General features: G+C 40.8%; 1 protein-coding gene across 1 annotated transcript in view; it reads right to left on the bottom strand.

Moving 5' to 3' along the window:
- ADCY1 (adenylate cyclase 1) overlaps positions 1 to 26,905 on the bottom strand; it is a 261,866-nt gene that overhangs the window by 12,198 nt on the left and 222,763 nt on the right. The window contains exons 11-14 of the mRNA XM_014060098.2: positions 10,691 to 10,775; positions 8,721 to 8,810; positions 4,497 to 4,753; positions 3,715 to 3,841 (exon numbers count right to left, since the gene is read on the bottom strand). Coding sequence (XP_013915573.1) covers positions 3,715 to 3,841; positions 4,497 to 4,753; positions 8,721 to 8,810; positions 10,691 to 10,775 — 559 coding nt within the window. The remainder of the gene's footprint in view (positions 1 to 3,714; positions 3,842 to 4,496; positions 4,754 to 8,720; positions 8,811 to 10,690; positions 10,776 to 26,905) is intronic.

Below are 26,905 nucleotides of genomic sequence, written 5' to 3'. Positions count from 1 at the left end.
CATCACAACAGAAACCCAATATTTTTACTGTTGCCTTTCAAATCCCAGTAAGGGAATGGCTAGCTGATGAGAGCACTCCCACAGGGAACTTCCTACAGCCCACTGGGAACTTCCCTGGCTTCACCTGCCCATTCACTTGGCAGTATCAGGAGGAAAAAAAAACCTATGGGAGAGGGGGGAAATATTAAAAGCAGCTGCGTTCCCTTCACTGATGACGTAAAATTATTCAACACCACTGACAATGCCATTATCCTACAAAGCAACCTTGACCATGTGTCTGAATGGTCGTGCAATTGGCAACTCCAAATCTCGACTAATAAATGTTCTGTCCTACATATTGGCAATAAAAATCAGAACACCAAATACAAGTTGGACAGAAACGACCTCATAGACGACTCCTACTCTGTCAAGGATCTTGGAGTACTCATCTCAAATGATCTAAGCCCGAGGGCCCACTGTTATAGCGTTGCCAAAAAGGCATTAAGAGTTATTAATCTAATTTTGTGAAGCATCTTCTCCGGTAACATTGTATTGCTAACTAGGGCATACCTTTGCCAGTCCAATTCTCAAATACAGCTCATCTGCCTTGAATCCACACTGTTTATTGGACATTAATATGATTGAGCGGGTCCTAAGGTATTTCACGAGAAGAGTATTCCATTCCTCTACTCACAATAGAATTCCCTATGTCATCAGACTTGAAATTTTGGGCTTGGGCAATTGGGAACTGCGCCGCCTATGGTATGATCTAAGCACAGTACACACAAAATTGTCTGCTACAACGTCTTATCTGTCAACAACTTATTCAGCGTCAACTTCAATAATATATGGGCAAACAATCTATACAAACTCAAGGTAAACCGTTCCAAACTTGATTTCAGAAAATACAACTTCAGCAACAGAGTGCTCAATGCCTGGAATGCTCTACCCAACTCCATCGTTATATCCTCTAACCCTCACAGCAACCTTAAACTGTCTACTGTGGACCTCACCCCATACCTAAGAAGTTCATAAAGGGAACGTGCATAAGCGTACCAGCATGCCTACCATCACTGTCCTACTGTCCCCATTTATTTGTATTCTTTTCTTCGTTCATATCCATGTTTATATTTATACCTGTTATCTCATACATGTTTGACAAACTAATAAATACAAATATAAAAAGAAAACACCTTAGATTCACTTAACTTTCCTACCCCGTAGTGGGGCAAATCACCTTTCCTCAATTAAGAGTAGGCTTAGCAACCATGGACCTTAACCACACACAATAATATCCAGGAAGTCCAAGTCAGCCACACTTCCAATGTTTTGGGATAAGTTAAAACTCTGATTTGCAGTGACCCTGAGGCTCTGTAGCCGTCTCTAGTCTCTCTAGTCCTCACAAGCACCAAGGTCATTGCCATGATCTTTCAGGTTTCCAAGGTCAGTTCTACGTGTTACAATCTTCTTTCAATTCCAATTCCAATAATTTATATTTGAATAATATGAAAGTTGGAAATTAAACTTATCTCCTAATTATGTACTTATCTATAGGAAAAGCTATAAACAGAATCTAATAAATATAAATATATATAAACTAATAAACTGCTACAAGAAAGTTTGTGAGCAGTTGGTTCAACAAACTCCTAGGTTTTCTGGGGAAAGTTCATTTCTTTAAGGCCAAAGTAGCTACACTGGAGAAGATGGGAGGGACAGCTGGCAAGAGAGACCTTCAGGATCAGATACTGGTATCAAGCCATAAAAAATAAAGTTGATCTGAGTCCTAGAAAGAGAGGAGATTCTCTTAGAAGAGACTACATTCTTGAAGGCTAAACAGATTTGTTCATGTAGCACTAGTAAGTTTCTAGCATGTTGAGCCTTTATTATAAAACTGATGATTGTGACAAATAATTCATTGAAAACAAATGCAGAACAATTCAAGACCAACAGAAAGAAAACAATTTTACCATACAAAGTTAAATTACAGAAGTTTTAGAATTTTTTTTACAATGTCCATGGAGGTGAATTTATCTATAATATAATGTAATACCGACTGAGTATTAATGTGGACTGTTCTTAGGTCTACATTAGTACTATTCCTATACCAGATACTGATGCTACAATGGATACAAAGCTACAGTGGTTCCCCTGGCTACTGCTTCACCCATGGTTGAGGAACTATGCGTAAACAAAATCATGGATCCACTCTTTAAATGATACTACTTTGCCATCAAGAGACAGTACAGGATAAGGATATTACTAGATAACAGTAGCTCCATCTTGCCTGTATTTAAATTCAGCCATTTTATTCTAATTCTTGATAGTCTCCAAGTACTACACTAAAATATTTTCTTCCAATTACCACTGGATAGCAATATAAAGCTGATATAATCAATATATTGATACACTGTATCTCAAAGTGTTGGATGATTTTTTTCTAGTGACATCATGAGTTGTAAAAAATTGGAGATACAGAACTGACTTCTATGGCACCCCACAAAAAAATGCCACTGACTCAATATCTCCCCCTCTGCTACAAGCTACTAGGATTGTCTGGTTATGGATATGGTTGGTGTAAGAGCAGGAACTTTGTTGCAACAGGTATTCTGATACTTGTGGTTTAATGAAGGTCCACAAGAATACCATCATCAATGAAATCAAAGACTGCCAAAAAGACTAAGAGAACAAAAAGTTTATCTTTTTGAATAAACAATACTGCTTCTATTCCAAATCTACTTCTTCTAGAGTGCTCTGTAATTGATCTGCCAGCAATGTATTAAGAACTTTAATTAGAAAGATAGGATTGAGGACTGGATAGTGATTATGTAAAACCACTGGATCCAGATGATCTATTTTATGAGAGAGCATACCAAATCTCTTTCAATATAACAAGCAACACCCCTTACTTTGTGAAGCTTGGCAATTGACCATGTCCATATGACAACAAACAATGCAGCTTTCCCCAAATCAAATAGTTCAAGGAAAAATACTGCTGGGTAGCAAAGAATATTGTATCCTCCGAAAGAGCAACATTCCCACCCTCATGATTTTGCAATATACACCAGATCTGTCTACTCATTCACCACCAAATTATGAATGAATGAGTTTTTATTACAGACCTGGTATTTGCCAACAGCACCCCAAGGCCAGGAAACTGGGCAATTCAGCCATCAAGTTGAGATTATGTTAGAAGTAAATATTGTAAAGAAATTGGAAGACTTTCTTGCTTTGGAATGGTCCACACTAAACCATTTCTATCTCATTCATATAATCCTGTCTCAACTTTTCCCTCCTCCCCAAACTCCAATTTATCCCTATCTCTCCTTGATGTCTTTTTACTATGACCTGAGAGAGGAGAGAGAAGAGACTTTGCCTCCTCCTTATCTTACAATAAGTAAGGGCTAGCCATGATTCTCATCTAAGGCAGTTACTGTATTGGTCTAAGCTTTCCCAAGGCACTAGAGAAGAAGGAGGCATTAGCCTGAGACAAGGACAAATATAAAGCAGCTAACAAAACTGAGGTTCATAAAAGAAGATGTAAAGGCCAAGGGAACTCTACCAGAAAGGGGTGTTGGGGCTGGAATTGCCCACTGCCTAAATTTATAAAGTTCATATTTATGGTTGTATTTCCATATACATTTGATGAGTAATTTTCTAATTACAATTATTTATAAATAGTAAGAAGATATAGAAACTGGGAATTTAACACAATATTTAAGACAAAGTATTTCTTACCTGCACAGCCCAGAGGTAGTCCAAACGTAACTTCAAATCCACCTGCCTTGAATGAAGTGCCAAAGCACATGAAAACAGCAAGATGGCTAATATTGGTTCATAGCCACGTATATAAAAGGAGCCATCCCTTTGGGAAAAAAATGAAACAAACTTTTATTCTTTGCTATTCTCACAAGGTGAAAATAATATGACTGATGATTTCACATTTAATAGCAAACTGTTGGAATTTAAGAATTGTAATGTTACTACTTATTATGGGAAACTTTATGGCATAACAGAATATAAAAAGAGCAATAAAAGCAGCAGTAAAAAGAAAGGCTATGGATGGCGCTTCTGAACTTGTGGAGCAGAGCAGGAGTTTCCCCAATTTTTTAGTAAGTGACTTGGTTTCCTCCTATGCTTCCGCTGTACTCTTCATCTCTCAGCTGAGAGATAGACTGAAGTATATTGAACTATCACGACCCTAGCTTTTGACTCTGCGGGGAAAACAAGACATGCAATATAATGATGGACATGTGAACCCAATCATTTCCTATAGGCTTTAATAATCTAATGGTGGATTACATAAATAGGAAATGGAGGAAAAGCGCAAAAGAAAAATGGGACTAAATAGGAACAAATTCTATACGTGGCTTTGTTCTATGGAAGGCATAAATAGTTAAAAACTATCTTCAAAATCTCTGACAAATATTAAAATTCCTCCTATAAAAGAGCATTGCATTACAACTGTGAAGATAAACTTGGAAGCAGTCATGCCCATTTGTAACTATGCCAAAACTTACCCTACTGCCTTTCGGTATCCACTGAGCTCCAAAATAACTATATACAGAATCATAACAAAAAGTAGGAGGATCAATTTTGGCAAAGAAGATACACGTAAAAATATTGCCAGGGTCAAAGTCCCCACAACACAGGAGAGAAATGAATAATGAGCTGTATCGCATGGAAGTTCAGTCATTGTCTTATTTATCCCACTGGAAGAAATTATAACTATAGAGCTGCTGGAATTAGTGCTCCAGATCCAAGGCATACAACCAACCTGCAGGAAAAAAAGTAATATATATTAAATCAAGTTCACTGTAAAATAATTTCATAAAGTTGAATTTGGATATAGTGTATGCTAGCAGCAAACTGTGAAGTTAAAAGTATGATTTGCAATTGCTTATTTTAAATGTATCTTCTCTGAGGGATGATTTTCATCAATGTCTGTGTGTGTGTGTGTGTGTGTGTGTGTGTGTATGAATTGATCAATAGTTTATTCTATTGTATCCTATTCTGATCTGGATACATTTCCCTGCATTTGCTCATAGCTATTTGCCTTGAACAGGAAGTACCTTTCAGTAATAATAAATTAACAGCCTAGCAATTGTCGTGTATGTTGAATTTATTTCCACTAGTTCTGGGGCAGAACAGGAAAAGATTAAATTCCTTTCCTCCAAGAATAGTTGTCTCTTTTCATATAAACTAATGACTTCAAAAAGAAAAAGAGCTGCAATGCCACAGCCTGTTTAATGTCTACTTTGCCTCAATAATAAACCATTACAATACATGGAATTTCCATATCCCTAATTTCATTCTCCAAGTTTGGAACATCCTGTATTAAACTTTGAATTATTGTACTTGAGAAAGTACAAAACATGCAGAGAATATCTTGGCCATCCTGTGTTTCTTTAGTTGATCAACACAAAAGTGCAAACAATGTCATATAATTCACTTCACTTACTGAGGTACCAGCAGTCATGGAGTAAAAGTGATTTCTAACTAATATTTCATCCCAAAATAAAATAAATAAATTGCTAGTGTCACTTTTAGGGTCTTTTAGTATGTATATTTAAATGCAATTATATGGAATTTCTTTAAACTCTAGAAAGAGTGCAAAGAAAAGCAAAAAAGATGATTAGGGGAGTGGATGCTAAAACACATGAAGAATGGTTATAGGAACTGGGATGACTAGTCTAGTGAAGAGAAGGACCAGGGGAGACATGAAAGCAGTGTTCAAATATTTGAGGGGCTGTCACAAAGAGGAGTCGGTCAACCTATTTTCCAAAGCACCTGAAGGTCAGACAAGGAATAATGGATGGAAAAGTATCAAAGAGAGATTCAACCTAGAAATAAGGATAAATTTTCTGACAGTGAGAACAATCAACCAATGGAACAGCTTGCATTCAGAAGTTGTGGGAGCTTCTTCACTGGAAGCTTTCAAGAACATACTGGACTGCCATCTGATGTAGGGTCTTCTATTTGGGTGGGGGTTGGACTAGATGACCTACAAGATCTCTTCCAATTCTGTTACTCTGTACTGTGCTGATCTCTTCTGAATTTATTTAAGTGACAAGTTTTTCTGATGGGAAACTCTTTCCAATACTATATGTTCCAGTCGTGGATGGATTGGGGAAGGGTGACACAAGTTTTCAACAGTGCCTACAGAAAGAGAAAAACCACTTGCATGACAAGGCTTAAGGTCTGATGAAACAGAGGGCCAAGGTGAAGGAGTAGTGGGATTCTTGCCAATAAGATAATGGAATGGGCTTGCATCAGAAAACAATCTGATGGTGCCACTACATGGATCACATGCTTGTCATCATCAAAAGAAGTTCTGCTGTGTAGTATGATCAGATTTGTTCTCCTGGCATCAAGAAGATATCAGCACTGAGAAAGTTTTGAGAAGATTTTCTATTTTAACAAACTCAGAGAGAGCCTAAGAAAAGTTTCATGGATAAAAATCCTACAGGGGAAAGAAGTTTCAAGAAGAATGGGAAACACTGAAAAATATGATCATAAAAGCCCAGTCCAACACAATATCACTGAAAAAGAAACACAAGAAATCCAAGAAGGAATCAGCAAGGCTGCACAAAGATCTCTCTGATAAATTGAAAGGCAAAAAAGACAAGTACAAAAAAATGGAAAGAGGGACACATAACTAAGGCAGATAGCCTGAATCTGCAAGAATGAAATCAGGAAAGCAAAGGCTCAGAATGAAAAGTGCTTGCAACAAAAGTCAAAGATAATTTTTCAAAAAGTTTCTTTCAAAATATAAATAACAAGAAAAAAAGTCAAGGAAACAGTCAGTCCAATAAAGAGAGAAGATGGCAAGGAAGTAACAAGCAGTAGAGAGAAAGCAGAGCTGTTTAACTCATTCTTTGCATCAGTCTTCATACAGAAAGAAACTATAGCCCAACCTACCAAACACGTGTAAAAGCCAGACTAGAAATAAAAATTAAAATAAGCAAAAAAATTGTAAGAGAACACTGTATGATCTTGATGAATATAAATCATCAGGATCTGATGGATTACATCCCAGAGTTCTGAAAGAGGTGTCAGATGTTATCTCTGAACCATTGTACCATATCTTTTAAAAAAATGGAGCACTGGAGAATTGGAAAACAGCTGATATGGGTACCATCTTCAAAAAAGGGGGAAAACAGAGCCAGGAAACCACAGACTAATCAGCATAGTATCAATACCTGGGAAGATACTGGGGGGAAAAACAGATCTGTGAACATGTACAAACAAATAAAGATACAACTTGTAGCCAGCACAGGTTTGTTAAAAAACAGATCATGCCAAACCAATCTTATTTCATTCTTTGATAAAGTGACAAAATTAGTAGACCAGTGTAGATAATATACATAGGTTTTATCAAGGCATTCAACAAAGTAGACCATAACCTACTTCTTGGTAAATTATAAAAAATGTGTGATACAAGATATCCACCAGATGGATTTGTATCTGACAAACTATACTCAATGAGTAGTCCTTAATGATACTAAGTCTATATGGAAGGAAGCAAGCAGTGTGGTATCACAAGATTCAGGGTATCATAAGACTGGGCCTTATGCCCAGTACTCTTCAATATCTTCATACATGTCTTAGATGAGGGAATAGGAGGGGAATTCATCAAATCTGAAGATGACACTAAGCTAGCATGAATAGCCAACACCCCAGAATATAAGATCAGAATCCAAAAAGATTTTAACAGACTTGAACAATGGGCCCTATCCAACAATATGAAATTTAATGTGTAGAAAAGCAAGGTTTTACACCTAGGCAAAAAAAAACCAAAGATACACGAACAGATACAGATGAAACCTGGCTCAAAAATAGTATATCAAAATTCCGACTGATGAACCCAACCAAAATAAACACGGCTGAGACGATCCAATCTCTTAATGCAAATCTACAATATCCACAAATGCCAGTTCCTCCCTATCCTAAGCCAATGCCTGGTTTATGAACCTCTTCATGGCCCAGAAGACTAAAAGGCTGAAACCTTCTAGACATTAGTGCTAAGCTATTCCAAAGGGCCAGGGCAGCTACAGACAACATGTCCTTGAGGTTTCACTAGACTGACATTTAAGGAAAGGGACCTTGGAAATGCCCACCATGTCCAATGGAAAGATGGGATGGGTACATACCCTAGGGAGGGGCAGTTTCACTAATTAGCAGGTCATGTGTCCTTCAGGGATTTAAAGGTGATAATCAGCACCTTAAATTGCTGCTAGAAAGAAACTGAAACACAGTGCAACTCATATAATAGCAATGTAACACAGGCAAGTCAGGGGCATCCTAGATCAGGGATTCTCCAGAGGTACTAATTACATTCTGGATCATTCATTTCTTATAGAGTATGTTATAGTAATTCAGTTCAGTAATGAACCCAGTTAATATTAGACATTGCCAGAAGCAAGCTGATGGGATAGTACACCTCTCATTGATGATATTTGTTTATTTAGAAACTATCTCACTCCATAGGTTTTTGATAAAAATGTTATAAGAACAATAAGAAATCTCTAACCAATAATAGACAATAGTGATGTGAATCTTCTCTGTCTCCTTCATCATTAAATGTCTTTTAGAAAAGCCAGGTTTTAACTGTTCTCCAGATGGCCATGGGGGAGCATTTTTGCTTCCAAGTTAGGCAATGGGCCACCAAGAATACTTTTTTCTGTATCCATATACATTGTACCTTTGATATAACAATTTATTTATAGGTTCATATTACTTACCACACAGCCTTGTGCCATTGAGTAAATTAAGATCACAATAAAAATACACAAAATGGTTCTAATTTGTATTGTCAGGCACCCTGGAAAACACTGAAAGACAAAACCAATATATATTCATTTGGAAAATGATTATCCACATTATTGTTGTGAAATCACAGTTGTCAATTCTTTAGCTGATACTGGCCTTTATATACATCAAGTTCTTCCCCAAAATCTAGGATGTCATAATGTGGCAGTGTGGTATACGAATCTAAGCAGAGTGACCTTTTGTAATTGACAAATGGAAATAATGTCAATTTGCAGATTTTTAAAGTGCAATCCAATATTTTTAGTATGGCCCCAATGTGCCAATCAACACTGGGATCACCATGGCTGGTTTATGCCATAATTTCCCAAGTTCAATTTTCAAATCTTTTGTGCCAGGTAATCTTTTCCAATTCTTATTCTTCTTGAAAGATGTGATAAAATTAGTAATGTCCTGATGCATTTCCTTCAACCCACAAAAAGGGAAAATATTTTATTTCTTATGGTCATAAAACATAATTCGGTTGTATTTTCAGATTATGTTTCACATAATTAACATTTGACTTCAAAGAAAGTTCAGTCAGTTAAAGATGGGTGATATTTTAATACTTCTTTGTCACAGTTACTAATGTTTCTGATTATATTTATTATATTGTATTGAACAACAAAAATGATAATTGTATGAATATAATCAAGATTTTATCAATCCATAGGTTGTATGAAATGCATATAAAATTTATATATTATATGGATGTTCCTACCTCATGAAAAGTAAAAGTTTTAGTTACAAACACATCAATTTTGATTGAAGAATGTTTACTAGCATCCACAAGGAATCACATGCAACAGACTTATAATGCATTTTAAGTCAACCTTAGTCCAGATGTATTAAAAATTATACAATGGCCTAATATTGTCTTATGCTGAAAAATATATTTCAATTGTTGAAATTAATTGTCTAAAATAAGTTATTAGATGTTTATTTCTGCCTAATTTTGTTAAATAGATTGCAATTTATTATTTTCAACCAATAGCAAGATGACCCACAAAATAGCTACGGTTGCTAAATGGATTCTCTTAATAAAATAAATAAACTCTTCAAAATTTATATTTTTCATGCAACAATTTTCTCACTATGAATAAGCAACAGGAAGAGTAAAACTTTGAGTATGCTGGTAATAAAGTCACAAGTAAGCTGTTTCCTTTTTTTTAAGTTTTAGCCTCATAGTCAAGCCAATTCTTTTCTGCTCCACTTGTTACTGGAAAGAAATTTCTCTGAGTGTTTATATCTAACCACTTTGCAACATAGGTATTGGCTTCCATGAGTTGGCCACCAGAGGCTTTCTCTGCCTTCTATTTGCTTTGGTAAAAACTGTTTCAACCGCTTTGTAAGGGATATGGGACTCTCTCTTGAGGCTTTTCAAAATCTTTCTTGAGTTTTATTCCAGATATTATCTACTTCTCCACGTGATTTCCCCAAGTCTTTTCATTTTGTTCTCTTTTCTATATTATTGCTCCTAGCTATAATGATGTTAATAATGCAAACTGAGCATTATAACTCCAGAATCAATATATTAACAAAATAATTATTTAAATGTAAGTAGAGTTAGGGTAAATTAAATTAATTCATAACAAACTCAGTTTCACAACCAAAAACTCTTTAAGCATTTATCGTTTATTTACTGGAGTGTGATGTAGTCATTATTTCTCTGTGTATCAGAACTGGTACAATTTTTATTTTCATCAATAAAAAATAGATTTAATAAAAGGGTTTTAAAAGGAAGTGAAATATAAGATTCCTAAAAGCCCTAAATAACATTAGGTATTATACATTAAAACAGCTATCTTCCTATAGACATGAAATATAGAAGAAATAAAATCAAGACTGGGATAATTGATACATATATTCCTTTTCCACAAGAACTTTCACATTTCAGGTCACTTACTTGTACTCGAGTGACATGTAGATACATGATGCATGCCACCAGGAAGCACATGCAAAATACTAAGAGAACAAGGACTACGGTACTCCTAGGGGGAAAAACATATTAAAACTAAGTCATTGCACACAAATAAAAGCAAATTCTTAACTTTACTAGAATCTATCTAAATATCAAGAATTTTTCTTTCTCAATACATATATTCCTTCACGTTGCTTTCTAAATTATTCTTTCTCTGTTATTCATTTTCAATGGAATTACTTTTTTGTTTATAATTAGTAGAATAATGGTTCTTTGAATGTTAAACAGGACCTCTGTGGATGAAATTTACTATGATTGCTTTTAAGAATAATGTGGTCCAACCACTTGAATCTTAAAGTCTCTTCTCATTTGTTAATGACAATGATGATTGTCGGATTGTTAATACCGCTGTTGACTTTATGTGATTGTAAAAATCATTCTTCTATATTTTATTAAATACATTACTACACTATTTGGTTCAGAATATTTTCCCTTGTTTTCTTCCTCTAAAACCTAGGTGCGTTTTATAGTCAGGTGCGTCTTATAGTCAGGTGTGTCTTATACTCCGAAAAATACATTAATTATTTATAAAAAAAACAGAGAATGTAGTTAAGTAATAGCACTTAGACTTATTCACTGCTTCTTAGTGCTTTACAGGCTTCTCTATGCAGCTTAGTCAGCATATTGCCTCCTACAATCTGGGTCCTCATTTTATTGACCTCAGAAGGCTGAGTCATCCATGAGGATCAAACTCCTGGTAGTGAGCTGAATTAGTATGCAAAACTGCATTCTAACCACTGTGCCACCCCGGCTCCTAGCAGTATGTGGGTGAAGTCCTAAATGGGTCCTAAAAGACTGAATTGTTATATCTTAAGGTGATCAGACGTCCCGCATCTGGCAGGACAGGCATGCCTTTTCATAATTTTTCCCGCATCCCGGGCCGTTCTCAAAAAACCCCGCTTTATTTTGGCGCTCGCTGGCTTCCCCGCCCATCAGCTGCTGCTAGCTCGCTCGTTCCGTTCCCCCATCTATTCTATCTTCACTAAAAATCTAAGCCAGCCCATCCTGCCACTCACTGATTGGCCTGGACTCCAGCCAATCAGTGAGCTGGCTGGGATGAAAAACTTTAAGCACGCATGTGGCATGCTTGAAATTTTCCATCCCAGCCAGCTCACTGATTGGCTGGAGTCCGCTTAAGCACGCCGCATGAGTTGCGACTCTCACGAGTCTCCATTTCATTTCACCTTCACCGTTTGCTTTTGCTGCACTGCCCTGGTGAGTAACTCCGGCGGTGCCGGTGGGAATCGGGAGGCTTCGCCGTTTCAGGTGGGCGGCAGCGGCCTTTAGCAAGGGAAGGGAAGGCCTTCCCTTGCGAGCTACTCATGAGAGGAACTCGGGGGGGGGGGGAGACCGGGCAACCTGAGAGAGGGGAAGAAGATCATCACTCCCCACAACTCCCCAGATTTTGGAAGCTGGATGTGTGTGGAAGGTGGGGGTGCGGGGGGAGGAAGGAAAATGCAGAGACCGGCAGCGGAGAAACATTGCTCTAGCGAAAACCCAGTTGCCAGCTTCCAAAATCTGGGGAGTTACGGGAGGTCATGGGAAGTGCCGTTTTTGAGGAAAGCGCTTGGCCGCCCCAGATGGAGGAGCGGAGCCCAAGCTTTCAGCGCTGTCCCCGCTAGTCACAGCGGGATGCGCCGAGTGACTCGGCAGCTCGTGCTGCGATGCCAGCAACCCCTGCCGCCCCCTCCCGGTTCTGCCGGCCGGCCCAGTGCATAGCCGCCAGTTCCGCCTCCCGCCGCTGCCCAGGTGAAGCAAATTCCACATGTGGACGCGGAGATGGACCTCTCGCCTAGGGAGGCTGTGGGCTGGCAGTAGCCGCCACGGGCTGGCTTTCCCCCCCCCACCCTGCATCCTCCACTAGCCTTTGTCCCTCCACAGTAGGGCAGCTGGGGGGAGGAGACAGCCCTCCTCTCCTTCTCCCTTTGTGGAGTTGGGCGGGCCGCCCTGAGAAGGACTACCACTTTCTGAACTGTCTGCATTAGATTTGAATCGATTTTACCATCTTCTGCACCCAAGCCACTTGGAAATGTAATTTTAAAGTGGACAATGTGAGGAGCTCCCACTGCATGCTGGGAGATGTAGTTCTGCAAACGTCGAAGTCCCTGGACGGACGTCGTTTCCCGGCAGCCTTTTTGGCATGCCCCATTCAAAATGGCGACAGTTCGTTGAGTGCTCTTTTGCGGTAGCGGGCTAGTTTGCAGGCGTCTTGAGATTTCTCTGGCAATTTAGTATGGATTCCAACATTTACAAGTGCCTTCAGCCTGGCTTATCAATTAATGTTGAGTGCAGCAATGGTGAGTGCCGAGAGGAGAAAGGCGATTTGCTTCGGAGCGTCTTTTGCCTCCTTCCATAGCCCTGGTGTTCTCTGGAGGCTCCATGAGATTAATGCTCAGTGCGTTATTATCGCTTTCCTGCGGATTCGTATGTCTGTAATGCAGAAGGATGGTGGCTGGGCTAAATTCCAGATTCTTTTCTCCTGTTCTTCGGGACAGAAGAGTTGTCAAAGAAGCAAGTTAAAGTCGGGCTATTCTGCCCCTTTGCCTAATGTTACTCGCTGGGACTAGCTAGTGGGGCTGTGTGCTGAGCAGTACCTCCATGTGGTCTCGCTCCTTGATGCTTTTTTAGAACAGGAATGGGGAACTATGGCCCTTTTAGCAAAGGACCTCCCCAGACTTGTTTTGATGAGCACGGAGCGACTGATGGTAGTTTGTGCCGGCCGCAGCCGCTCAAACTAGTGTCAGTCGCCCCCGTGTTCAGCAAAGCAAGCCTGCTGGTGGCGCCTGTGCTGTGGTGGGAAGCGAGCTGAGGGTCCCCCCCCCCACCGCCGCCTCTTTACCTCTGCCTCTTCCAGAGCCCGGGGTGGCTGTTAGGATGCTGACAGCGGAGCGGACACTCCCAGTTTGTTACTGCTTCCAGTGATCGAGATGGATGAGGGAAGTGGCGGTGGTGGATGTCGGATGTCGGCAGCGACTGTAACAACCACTCGGGCGAGGTGCGGAGGAAGAACAGAAGGTCCCTTCCGCCCGCGATGACGGCTCCAGCCATGGACGAGCAGGCTGGCCCCAACAACAACAACGCGCCGCCAGCGGCGGTGTGCTGCGGTGGGAAGCAAGTCCGCGAGGCGTGGTTGCTTCCCACCCGGAGGTGGTGGCAAGAGCAGCGTGTTGTTGTTGTTGAAGAAGACGCCGGGGCCAGCCTGCTCGTCCATGGCTGGAGCCGTCGTCGCGGGCAGGAGGGACCTTCTGTTCTTCCTCCGCACCTCGCCCGAGCAGTCGTTACAGTCACTGCCGATGTCTGACATCCGCCACTGCCGCTTCCCTTGTCCGTCTCGATCACTGGAAGCAGTAACAAACTGGGCGCATCCGCTCCGCCATCAGCGCCCTGACAGCCACCCCTGCCAGTGGCTACCAGGCCTCGCTGGAGTCAATTGCAAAACCGTGTTCAGTGCTTTGGGGACCTGAGGCATCTTGGGAAATGCAGTTCCCTATCGGAAAGAATGGAGTAGCTGCGAATTTTTAACAACAGAAAATAACTTGGTGCTTCGCAGGTTACGAAAATCTCAAGTTTGATTTGCATACTATTTTTTAAAAGTTAGATAAAGAAATTATGCTGTGAAAGCGACTAGAAAGCCGCCCCCTACCCTTCCTGTGTGTGAGAAAGGGAAGGAGAGGAAGGAAGGAGGGAGGGGGGAAGGAAAAGAAGAAGGGAGGGGGAGAAGATGGAAGGGGAAAAGATGGATGGAAGGAGAAAGAATGGAAGGAGAAGGAGGAAGATGGAAGAAGAAAGGAAGAAAAAGAAGAAGGGAGGGAGAAAAGAGGGAAGGAGGTAGGAAGAAAAGGGGTAGAGAGGGAAGAGAGGGAAAGAGCAGAAAGACAAAGAGGATGAAGTTGATAGGCAAGAGGAAGGAGGAAGGAAGGAAGAAAGAAAAAGGGAGGGAGAGAGGAAAGAAGAAAAGATGGAACTAGAAAGGAAAAAAGGGAGGGAAGGAGGAAAGGGGAAGACAGGGAAAGAGCAGAAAGACAGAGAAAGTGAAGGTAGATAGGCAGAAGGAAGGAAGAAGGAAGAAATAGGAAAGGATGGAAAGAGGAAGGAACAGAAGCGAAGAAGAAGAGAGAAATGGAAAGAGCAGAAAAACAGAGAAGGTAGATAGGCAAAAGAAATGAAGCTGAAAGAATGGAAGGAGGAAGGAAGAGAAAAGGAGGAAGGGAGTGAGTGAGGAAAGAAGAGAGGATGGAAGGAGAAAGGAAGGAAGAGAGGGAAAGAGCAGAAGACGGATAAGGTGAAGGTAGATAAGCAAGAGGAATGAAGGAAGAAGTGAAGTGTCTCGAGGAGGGGAAAAACATTTAGTCACCAAAGTTACAATGGCATTGAAAAAAGTGACTGATGACCATTTTTCACACTTAGCGACCGTTGCAGCATCCTCATGCTCACGTGATCAAAATTTTGTTTGGCAACAGATTCGTATTTATGCTGGTTTCAGTGTCCTGGGGTGACCTTTTGACAAAATATAAAATTTTTAATCAACCCCCCCCCCCCCCCCCCGTCAATGGCATCCCTCTTTACCAATCTGAAAATCTGGTCACCTTATTATATCTCCTTCCCACAATGACTATGGGCATGTTTTCATTGGTTTCATTGCTGGCCTACGACATGTCAAGGATCCAAGTACTGTTCTAATGATAGTTTATCTCCTTTCTAAGATGGCTTATTTCATTCTCTATCACTGATTCTCTTAATTCTCCTCCTCAAACAGCTTATTTATTTTCTTAAAATAACACATTAACTAATTTGCTCATTCCTGATAGACGGTTTGTCAATTATTGAAGAAAAATATAAATTAATTAAAGCTGGGGTTATCCAGTTCTTTTTTTTCTTTTTTTTTTTGAGATTTCCACATGGTGGAAGATCTTATAGAGCTGAAATAAAGGAGGAGATGATGGAGCTCAGAATCATCAGTTCATGGAGCAAATCCAGAAAGTGAATGAGATGTCAAAATTTTCAAGAAGGGAAATGGAGAAGAAAGAAAGAAAATCTACAAGAAAAAGGGAAGCTGGATGAAGCAACAGGAGTTACAAGTTCACTATAGAGACAGTATATAAATATTTGTAATAGCTATATTAAGGGATATGTGTTACAACATATATTTGGGTATAGAAATAGGGTAAAGATGGTTAAGGGAGGTGGAGTGGATGATCGAAGTCCACGTATGGATGGCTCCTCTTCTCTCCCCTGGAGGCGTTATGCGGCGGAGAGGAGGAAGATCTCCCGAAGAAGGGAAGAGGGTTATTATATATGTTTTTAGCTTATTTACATTTTGGGATAATATGCATACTGTATAGTTTTAGTTTTGTAAATTTTATGTTAGAATACACATGGAGACCAAAGGGATTATGTAATATGAGTAATAGATAGGGAAATAATGAAAGTAGCTACATGGAATATACATGACTTGGGGAGAGGATTTTTTTTTAAAGTAAGTAAAATCTTTATTACGGTCAAAGACCAGCAATACACATTAGTTTTTACACTATATTAAAAAATACTAATATTAAGATATAATTAAAAAGTATTGACATTAAAAGTGGATAATAACATAATGGTCCAGAGATTGTTAGAGGTATGTCCAGATAATTGGTACAAGATGGTACTATACTTCTGTAACCAATTTTTTTCTTATGGACATTGCAGCAGCACAGAACTTTGCCACTGCATATGTGGTAACCGGGTTAGTGTCCTGGAGGAGAAAGCCTAGATAAAAATTGTCTGCCCTCCCTGGCAATCTCTCTAATAAGGGGAGAATATGTGCAAACCTACAAGCTCTATATAGCTCGCAGTGTAATAGAACATGTAAATTATCTTCCACTTCTCCTTTACCACATATACAAACCCGTTCTGCTATAGGTGTTCTCTTATAGGAGTGCTGAAGGAAGAATGTTAAATCTGGCTCTGAAGAAAGCTATTCTTTGTTTTGGGAAGATCAGGTCATTTAGCTATCTTGCCGATTCCCACATACCCTGTTTGATTCTGTCCCTACTGTGGAGAGGCAACCTATTTAGTTTTTCTTGGAACTCCATCTCCCTCATTCTATTAATTACTACTTGTTTTGCTTGATCAAAGCATAGGGACATTAAGAATAATGGTGAGAGTCCATAAGAGCCCAGCTTGTGATTAGCTGTTTCCAGGGGGAAGGGAAATTGTCAGTCAACACTACTGGGGACAGTCCCTCTGGGAAGAAATGCATTTTAAGGCAATAAATGATCATCATCTTCCAGGCTCTTACCTGAATTTGCGGCACGCCTTTCTCAATTCTTAACTGGGCATTTGGAGTTCCATTGGGTGCAGCTAAGATGGCTCGCAGGAATTTAGTTTCTGTGGTTTCTAGCAAGTCTCTCTTTGCAAGGATTCCTGTTTGTGCCCCGTAAAGAATTTGTGCCAATGTTTTGGCCTCAAAAAGTTTTAAGGCAGCAGGTACTAACTGACCTCCACCTGTATAAAATAAATATTTGATTGCATTTGAGGATCTAATGGCTACTTGCAATGTGTGATCCAGGTGTGCCTTCCATGTCCCTAGTGAGTGGAATACCACACCAAGGTATCTAAATGTTCGAACCTGTTCCAAACTATATCCTTCTATTTTCCATGAGTATTGGCTTGGTCTTTTAGCAAAAACTAAAATTTTTGATTTTTAGAAGTTAAGGACCAGCTTGTTTTGCCTGCAGTAGCCGAGTGTGCTCTCTCTAATTGCTCTCTTCAGTCCTATGGGGGTTTGTGAAATGATAGTGGCATCATCAGCAGATAAGAGAATTGGTACTTTGCGTTGTGCTAGGTTAGGAGGATGGAAAACAGGGTTCTGTAAGAGATCAATCGGGATTAATATAGAAGTTGAAGAGAGAGGGGAACAGGATGCAACCCTGCCCGTACCCCTTTTTGTACCCTTAGTGAGCCGGTTAAACTCCCTTGGGGATTGCACCTCACTTTCAAGGTGGAATTGGCATACAATTTTTGTATGAGGAAGAGGAGGCGTTTATTGATAGTGGTGCATTTTAATTTAAGAGGGTGATCCTGGATATTGAATTAAAGGCCTGTTTAAAATCCAGGAAGGCCACAAAAAGAGAAGATTTTTTTAAATATGTGTATTTTTGTACTAAATGGTGGACTACCAAGATATGATCCACTGTAGATCTTCCTTCTCTAAAACTGGCTTCTTCGTCTTTATTTATCCCTCCTGAAATTAGCCAATCTTGAAGTTTATAACTTAGGTGTTTGGCATACAGTTTACTAACAACGCTTAGAAGACTAATGGGCCTATAATTGCCTGGGTCATTTCTATTCCCTTTTTAATAAATTGGTATGATAATTGCTACTCCCCAATCTCTAGGCATATGGCCTGTTTTATCTATAAATGTAAACAGAGATGCTAAAAGTGGAGCCCACCAAGGGGGGTTCTTTGTAATTATTTCTGGCAGGACATTCTGGCCTTATTAGCCTTTAGGGCTCCAATCAACCGGGATATCTTTTCCGGTATAACAGGGGGCCAGTAAGGAGTTTGGTCCAAACTAACTTGGCTCTTCTTGGTTACATAGTCAGGATCTGTATAAAACTCCCTAAAATACTCTTCCCAGGCATGAATCGGAACCTGATTTGTTGGGGTTAGGGGAGGTTTTCCCCAATCCTCTGGTGATGTACCAAAAAAGGGATGTATTTTTTGTCCTGACTGCTGTAATTAGTCTATGCCAAGACTCCTTCAGAGCTGCACTTTTCTTTTCTTTTAGAAGGTTCTTATATTATGCTTTCAGCTGCTTTAAGTAGTAAGTGTGCTCCTCAAAGAGGGTACTTTTACTTTTCTTGTATTCCACATTATATATCCTTTTTAGTTGAACACAATCTCTATCGAACCATTTTTTGTTTTTTGAAACCAGCATTTTGGGGTGAGCTAGTGATCTGTTACTGATAACCGAATTCAAATTTAAAATTAAAGATTCAAACCCCTCTAGGTAAGATCCCCACAGTTATTTCTTAGTAGAGATGTATGTATAAGGTGACCAGATTTTCAGATTGGAAAAGAGGGACACCCTTGACCGGGGGGGGGGGGGGGGGGGGCTTCATTAAAAAAAATTTTTTTTGGCAAAAGGTCACCCCAGGACACTGAAACCAGCATAAATACGAATCTGTTGCCAAACAAAATTTTGATCACGTGACCATGAGGATGCTGCAACGGTCGCTAAGTGTGAAAAATGGTCGCAACGGTCGCTAAGTGTGAAAAATGGTCATCAGTCACTTTTTTCAATGCCATTGTAACTTTGGTCACTAAATGTTTTCCCCCTCCTCGAGACTCCTCACTTAGCGACCATCAGAAATACGAATCTGTTGCCAAACATCAACATTTTGATCGCGTAACCATGAGGATGCCACAACGGTCGCTAAGTGAAAATGGTCGCTAAGTGTGAAAAATGGTCATCAGTCACTTTTTTCAATGCCATTGTATCTTCCTGATTATTAAAAGTGCAAATTCACTCAGTGTCAATCATAACTCCTGAGTCCATTTCAAAGTATTGTGCATAGAAATTTTTAAAATGGCTTGTTTCAATTTATTTTGGATAGAATCTTTTTTTAAATAGTCTAAGACAATTTAAAAAAAGAATCAACACAGAATACCACTATTTTAAAAAATCATATGCACAATAAATAAAATATTATTTTAAAATACATTGAGCCTATACTCCTTACAGTAAATGACTCATCTGGAAACAAGCCAATAGCAGTTTTGTGCTTTAAAATTTACAGATTTTCCAAAATCAGCTTAAAGTCCAAATATTTAAAGACCACCCCCCTCAAAGCTATCTTACCAGAGCTTTAAATATCTTCTGGGGAGGCCCTGCTAGTAATCCCATTCATGACAAAGGTAGGGCTTTCTCAGGAGGAAGGTCTCAGCTGGTGCCCATCCTTTGGAAACCTCCTCCAGAGCAGGGAGCCCTAACCTGCTGTCCATTCAGGAAGGCTGTACAAATTATTCTGTCTTCTAGAATCTAGAGCCATTGGGATTTAATATGGTTTTATCACTGGATTTTCTTTTTATTGTTTTTGTGGAATTGTTACAATGATTTTATAATAATATAATTTTATTTGGCATTTTTGTTGCTGTAAACTGCTGAAAGCCCCTGATAGAATTATTATTTAATAATAAATTAGGAAATGTGTAGCTGTTTTCTACACATTGGTTTGTTTGAACAGCTGAAATCAAGCCTGTTCACCCAAGGCAATTCTAGAGTAACATGTGCTTCAGGACAACCTCCCTCTTAGACTGCTTTTTAAAAAAGAATTATGCCTTGCTTTTCTATATTATCTTCACTGACACTGTTAGTTTTATTGTTTTCTTGAAGAGATATTTTATTATTCTTTTGTAAATCCTTTTGGATTTTTTCATGAAGAATTCCAGTATAAAAATAAAAAAAACAACACCATAGAGTAAGCTATCTTTTTCAAATACACTTGCAGTGGCAACCTATTACATATTACCTGGCAAAAGAAATCAGTGTTTCTTAAAATCTCTCCTTGGAGTCCAGAGGGTCAGACCCAATCAAGGGTACTCAAAATTCAAATTTGCCAGCCTATGTTGAAATCCCATCAAACAATTGTGAGAATCCACAGTAGCAGTGAATACTTATATTTCAATATTTAATGCAATACATATTGATAAATATAACCCATACAAACAAATACCATTTTGGGATCCTGAGAGAAATTTTTTAAAACAAAGACAGTAATATAGATTCAGGCGGCTAACACATACAACTGTAATGTTTTGAACATATTTTTCTCTCTACACTATACAGCCTTCTGATGCATGAAATGAAACTCTTACTCTTAACTCTATAGGCACACAATCTTTCCAGTAGTTCACATACTAGTTGGTAACATCTTAATTTGAGGCTTGATTGGAACATTATACAGTTATTGAAAGACAGTAAAATGGACATCAACAATCTCACACCCTGCTCAAAGTTGTGACAGCAAGTTTAAATTTTTGACCTTAACTATCAAGAAAAAAAACAATTTTAAAACTGGCATGTCAGTGACTTCTTAAAAGTCAGGATGCCTGGTCAAGATTAAATTGCAGGTAGATTTCTTATCACTTTCTAAAAAGAGAAAAATTCAGAACATAACAAATAAAAGGTTGTGAATTTCACAGATGAGACAGAAAACCACAAATGGGCAAATATGACCTACAAAGGCATGAATCTCCCATATTATGGGAATCCCATAAACCCTGCAGATGTTCATAATGAAATTATATTTAACTATTTGGGACAGAAAGACAACACAGACTATTTTTTTAAAAAATTCACCAATATCACACCATAAGATTCTTTATCTTTTCTTTGCAACAATTCCTAATGGCACAAGAAATTTCCATCAATATCTATCCCCAAGAAGAAAACTCTTCTTTAACAGCAAAATAATGTAGAAAAATTACAAACAATAACTCTTTTCAGCTTTATGCACCACCCCAGTAAACACAAATGTTTGATCAGAAAAAATATGTCCAAGATAGGAGCAATAAGCTATACACCATGATTTAGGAGTTTGATTTTTTTCAAAAATAAATGCTAAAATACTAAACTGTATATATGCACATTTAGGTAAATAGTGTTCTGTATACCCTCTCGGAGGCGGCGATGGATCCCAATCACGAACGGACGCCGCCAGCAGATAACTTCCACGCGATTCAGGGGCTTTTGCCAGGCGGCGGGACCCCCGAAAGCGAGAGGAAATTGTCTGCGGGCGGCTGGCAGCGCCCCAACCTCTCCTCCTGCCGCGCGGATCCATTTTGATTCACGAACAGATTCCGCGGCAGTTCAGGGGCTTCTGCCGGGCGGCGGGACCCCCGGAAGTGAGAGAGGAAGTTCCGGAAGCGAGAGGCTGCCCCGGCGATCGATCCCAATCACGAACGGACGCCGCCCGCAGATAACTTTCCATAACTTTCCGGGCGGCGGGACCCCCGCACGATGTTCTGTGCGGGCGGCAGCCGCTGCGCCCATGCTCTCGGAGGCGGCGATCCCATTCACGAAGAGGCAGCTCCTCGTGGGCGCAGCGGCTGCCGCCCGCACAGATTGAATTCAATTGGGATCGCCTGCAGCCGCGAGGACCCCTGCACAAATGGAATCCTCGCGGCCGCAGGCGATCCCAATTCACTCAGCCGGGGCGGGCAATTTCTGCACAAACGGACTACTCCTCGCGGCCGCAGGAGGAGAGGGAGGAGGAGGGGGCAGCCGAGCCGCCCGCACAGAGTGAATTCGATTGGGATCGCCTGCGGCCGCGAGGGCTCCTGCGCAAACGGACTACTCCTCGCGGCCGCAGGAGAGGGAGGAGGAGGGAGCAGCCGAGCCGCCCACACAGAGTGAATTCAATTGGGATCGCCTGCGGCCGCGAGGACTCCTACACAAACAGATTACTCCTCGTGGCCGCAGGAGAGGGAGGAGGAGGGGGCAGCCGAGCCGCCCGCACAGAGTGAATTCAATTGGGATCGCCTGCGGCCGCGAGGACTCCTGCACAAACAGATTACTCCTCGTGGCCGCAGGAGAGGGAGGAGGAGGGGGCAGCCGAGCCGCCCGCACAGAGTGAATTCAATTGGGATCGCCTGCGGCCACGAGGACTCCTGCGCGAACGGATTACTCCTCACGCCCGCAGGAGAGGGAGGAGGAGGGGGCAGGCGAGCCGCCTGCACAGAGTGAATTCAATTGGGATCACCTGCGGCCGCGAGGACTCCTGCACAAACAGATTACTCCTCGCGGCCGCAGGAGAGGGAGGAGGAGGGGGCAGCCGAGCCGCCCGCACAGAGTGAATTCAATTGGGATCGCCTGCGGCCGCGAGGGCTCCTCACGGCCGCAGGCGATCCCAATTCACTCAGCCGGGGCGGGCAATTTCTGCACGAACGGACTACTCCTCGCGGCCGCAGGAGGAGAGGGAGGAGGAGGGGGCAGCCGAGCCGCCCGCACAGAGTGAATTCAATTGGGATTGCCTGCGGCCGCGAGGACTCCTGCACGAACGGACTACTCCTCGCGGCCGCAGGAGAGGGAGGAGGAGGGAGCAGCCGAGCCGCCCGCACAGAGTGAATTCAATTGGGATCGCCTGCGGCCGCGAGGACTCCTACACAAACGGATTACTCCTCGTGGCCGCAGGAGAGGGAGGAGGAGGGGGCAGCCGAGCCGCCCGCACAGAGTGAATTCAATTGGGATCGCCTGCGGCCGCGAGGACTCCTGCACAAACAGATTACTCCTCGCGGCCGCAGGAGAGGGAGGAGGAGGGGGCAGCCGAGCCGCCCGCACAGAGTGAATTCAATTGGGATCGCCTGCGGCCGCGAGGACTCCTGCGCAAACGGATTACTCCTCGCGGCCGCAGGAGAGGGAGGAGGAGGGGGCAGCCGAGCCGCTCGCACAGAGTGAATTCAATTGGGATCGCCTGCGGCCGCGAGGACTCCTGCACAAACGGAGTATTCCTCGCGGCCGCAGGCGATCCCAATTCACTCAGCCCGGGCGGGCAATTTCTGCACGAATTGCCCGCCCCGGCTGAGTGAATTGGGATCGCCTGCGGCCACGAGGAATACTCCGTTCGTGCAGAAATTGCCCGCCCCGGCTGAGTGAATTCAATTGGGATCGCCTGCGGCCGCGAGGACTCCTCACGGCCGCAGGCGATCCCAATTCACTCAGCCGGGGCGGGCAATTTCTGCACGAACGGACTACTCCTCGCGGCCGCAGGAGGACAGGGAGGAGGAGGGGGCAGCCGCCCGCACGCGGTTCAGGGGCTTCTGCCGGGCGGCGGGAGCCCCTGAACCGCGTGGAACTTCTCTGCCGCGGGCGGCTGCAGCTGCCCCCACCCTCTCTTCCTGCCGCGGCGAGCGGAAAATTCGATTAGAATTAGATTACTCACCAGTCAGCGCAGCTGCAACCTCTTTCGTCTTTTGTCGAAAGGAAATGGAAACTCGCGCAAGCGTGCTGAAAATTTCCCATCCCAGCCAGCTCACTGAATGGCTGGAGTCCAGGCCAATCCAATCAGTGAGCGGCAGGCTGGGCTGGCTTAAATTTGTAGGTAGTAGGTAAAAGGCTAAAAGCACGCTTTTTTTGGCGCTCGCAGCTCCCGCCCATCAGCTGCTAGCTTGCTGGGCTGGCTCATCTGGTAGGATAGAGAACAGAACGATGAGCCAAGCTAGCAGCTGATGGGCGGGAGCTGCGAGCGCCAAAAAAAGCGTGCCTTTTAAAAAGGCGGGCGGGACGCGGGAAAATGCATTGGAAAGCGGGTGTGTCCCGCCAAAAGCGGGATGTCTGGTCACCTTATGTATGTAGCTCTATGGTTTCAAGGGCTAACATCCATTTGGTAACTTCCTTAGCATTTTTCTCATTCCATTTAATTTTTACCTGGGTATTTTGAGTCTCTAACCTGGGTAGGTAGGCTGTGCCTGCTCTTAGAGAATTCTGGTGGAATGTGAGAGTAAGGAGTATTGTATTATGATCACTTTCCACATTTTAAAAAGGGATGATTAAAGCAAACAATTATAATGAAATATGGGGGATCAGTGTGGGTGGAAGGCAAAGAGAATAAACCTATTCAATAATATATGTTGTTTTGAAGGGGATAGGGCACAATTGGAATATATTGTATATCTTTGTTATAGAAAAAGATTTATAAGGAAAAAGAACCATCGTCTCTGGGGGGGGGTGCACTGTAATATTTATTTTTCCCTTTTTATATTCAGATGTATATGTATTATGTTTATATTATTTGTATTTAAAATACAAATATTTTTTTAAAAAAATCCTGATAGAGGCAGGAAATTCAGAGCATATGTATGGAAAGGTATATTTTACTTATTAGATATAAAGTTCCATCAGTCCTATGATTAACACTCATAGTCAAATAGAGGAACAATGAATAAACACCTTCTCAGAGCACTATTAGAATAGAATAGAATAGAATAGAATAGAATAGAATAACAGAATTGGGCGGGACTTGGGAGGTCTTCTAGTACAACCCCCTATCTAGGCAGGAAATTCTACATCACTTCAGACAAATAGTTATCCAAAAACTTCTTAAAAATTTCCAGTGTTGGAGCATTCACAACTTCTGGAGGCATGTTGTTCCACTGATTAATTGTTCTGTCAGGAAATTTCTCCTCAGTTCTAAGTTGCTTCTCTCCTTGATTAGTTTCCATGCATTGCTTATTGTTCTATCCTCAAGTGCTTTGGAGAATAGTAGTTTGACTCCCTCTTTTTTGTGGTAACCCCTGAGATATTAAAACATTGCTATAATGTCTCCCCTAGTCCTTCTTTTCATTAAACTAGACATACCCAGTTCCTGCAACCATTCTTCATAATCATCCATTAGCTTCCATTCTCCTAATCATCTCTGTTGCTCTTCTCTGGACTCTTTCTAGAGTCTACACATCCTCATTGCTATTGTACACATATATTTTGCTTATAACAGCTTCAGACTATCTACAGTTCTCTATAGTCAAATAGATCTTGGTCATCCCCTATTCCAAAGACTTCCATTTTTTCAAAAACTGCAAATTGGCTGGCATTGCAGGAGGAACTGTATTCAGCCAAACATCCTAGCTGTCAGGGCTCTGACAGATGCTCTAATTAATTATTAATTAAATATTTTTCCAAATAGTCAGGAACCCCACCCCATCCACCTTTTTGCTGTTGAAGAGTTAAAATTTTAGATTTTCTATTCCAGATCAATATCTAAGAAGCTAGATACAAGTTCTTTGGATTATTTCCCTACTACAACCAAAAGTGAGATTCTTCCATAATTCTTTTCACATTACTTATTAAACTAAGATAGGATAAGGTTACAGAAGTTGCATTGCTTTCCATTTAGAATACAGTTCATCTCCCCACACCCCAGGATATTTTCAATCTTTTGTTAATACTCCTTAAGTGAATTTGTAAGACTATTAATTTTATTATTAAAGGAGGAATATCAAGACAAGTTATTTTGAGTCCAAAACTACATATAAAAATAAGATTGGATAACAATTCCTGAGTATCTCACAAAATGAGAGTTATATGAAATAAGTGATAGATACTTAATATTTTTATTTTTAAGAAATAAAAATAATAGGAGACAACTAGGAGAAGTTAAATATCTTCTTAAGTACATTGGTCATATGGAAGAAAAAGAAAAGCGGATTGTTATATCAACTTTTCTTGTTCTGCAACAATAAAGAATTGTGCAGATATCTCCTGCAACAATTCTACAATACTCTTTCCAAGAATGTAGCTTTCCATAATGGTTAGACCCTTCCTTTTGTGGAATTTACTTGGATAGCTGCATTTTCACAAATTGACATAGCTGTAATAATAGCTTACAGATCTTCCAAGGGGAGTATTTGATGCTACTTATGTATATTTTCTATTTCCTTCCTTCATTCTGCCAATCATCCATTTTTTTCCTGATGGCTTTAATCAATATTAACTGTATATAAACAAATCATATTTGATTTTATAGTGCAATTCTTTTCCATATACACTAGACAAAATATAAACTATGTACAGTACTTTGCTTCCTTACTTTCTGGTTTATTTTTCCTGGAATAAATTAGTTTCATAAAGCATTAACTTAATTCCTTTTAGAAAGCCCTTAGCAGAATGTGGAAGCATTTCTTTCAAACTGAGGTAAGTCATTAATCACTCTTTCTGTTAGAAAAAAAGCCATAATCTACTTTTATATTTCAGTAGAAAGAAATAGATAAAATAAATAATACTACCTCTTTTAAACAAATAAAAAAATACCCCATGGATGAATATGTACTAACTCTCCCCTGAAACAAATATTTAAAAAACTTATATGAAGTAATCTTTACCCTAAAGAAAAGAATCCCTGATCTCAGACTGTATTAGGACACCATATTGTTGTACTGGAAGGGAAAAAAGTAAATAAGACATTATGGTACACAATTTATATATAATCTGTTTAACACTTCGATTTTCTTTACACTGATTTTTTGATGCACTGAATCCTTGGCTCTTAAATTTCCATTAGCATTAGAAAAGCCATGAATGCAGATATTGCTCTGTTAAACTTTCCTAGCTCCAAGATGAAAGTAGGAACAAAAGCAAATTTGCTTCTTATTATGCA

This window comes from Thamnophis sirtalis, unplaced genomic scaffold (genome assembly GCF_051295495.1).
Source record: "Thamnophis sirtalis isolate CommonGarterSnake01/CBP01778 unplaced genomic scaffold, rThaSir2_p1.2 scaffold_4, whole genome shotgun sequence".
In the NCBI taxonomy this organism is placed as follows: domain Eukaryota; kingdom Metazoa; phylum Chordata; class Lepidosauria; order Squamata; family Natricidae; genus Thamnophis; species Thamnophis sirtalis.
The sequence above is the reverse complement of the archived record's forward strand: the minus strand, read 5'-3'. Positions and strand labels throughout refer to the sequence as shown.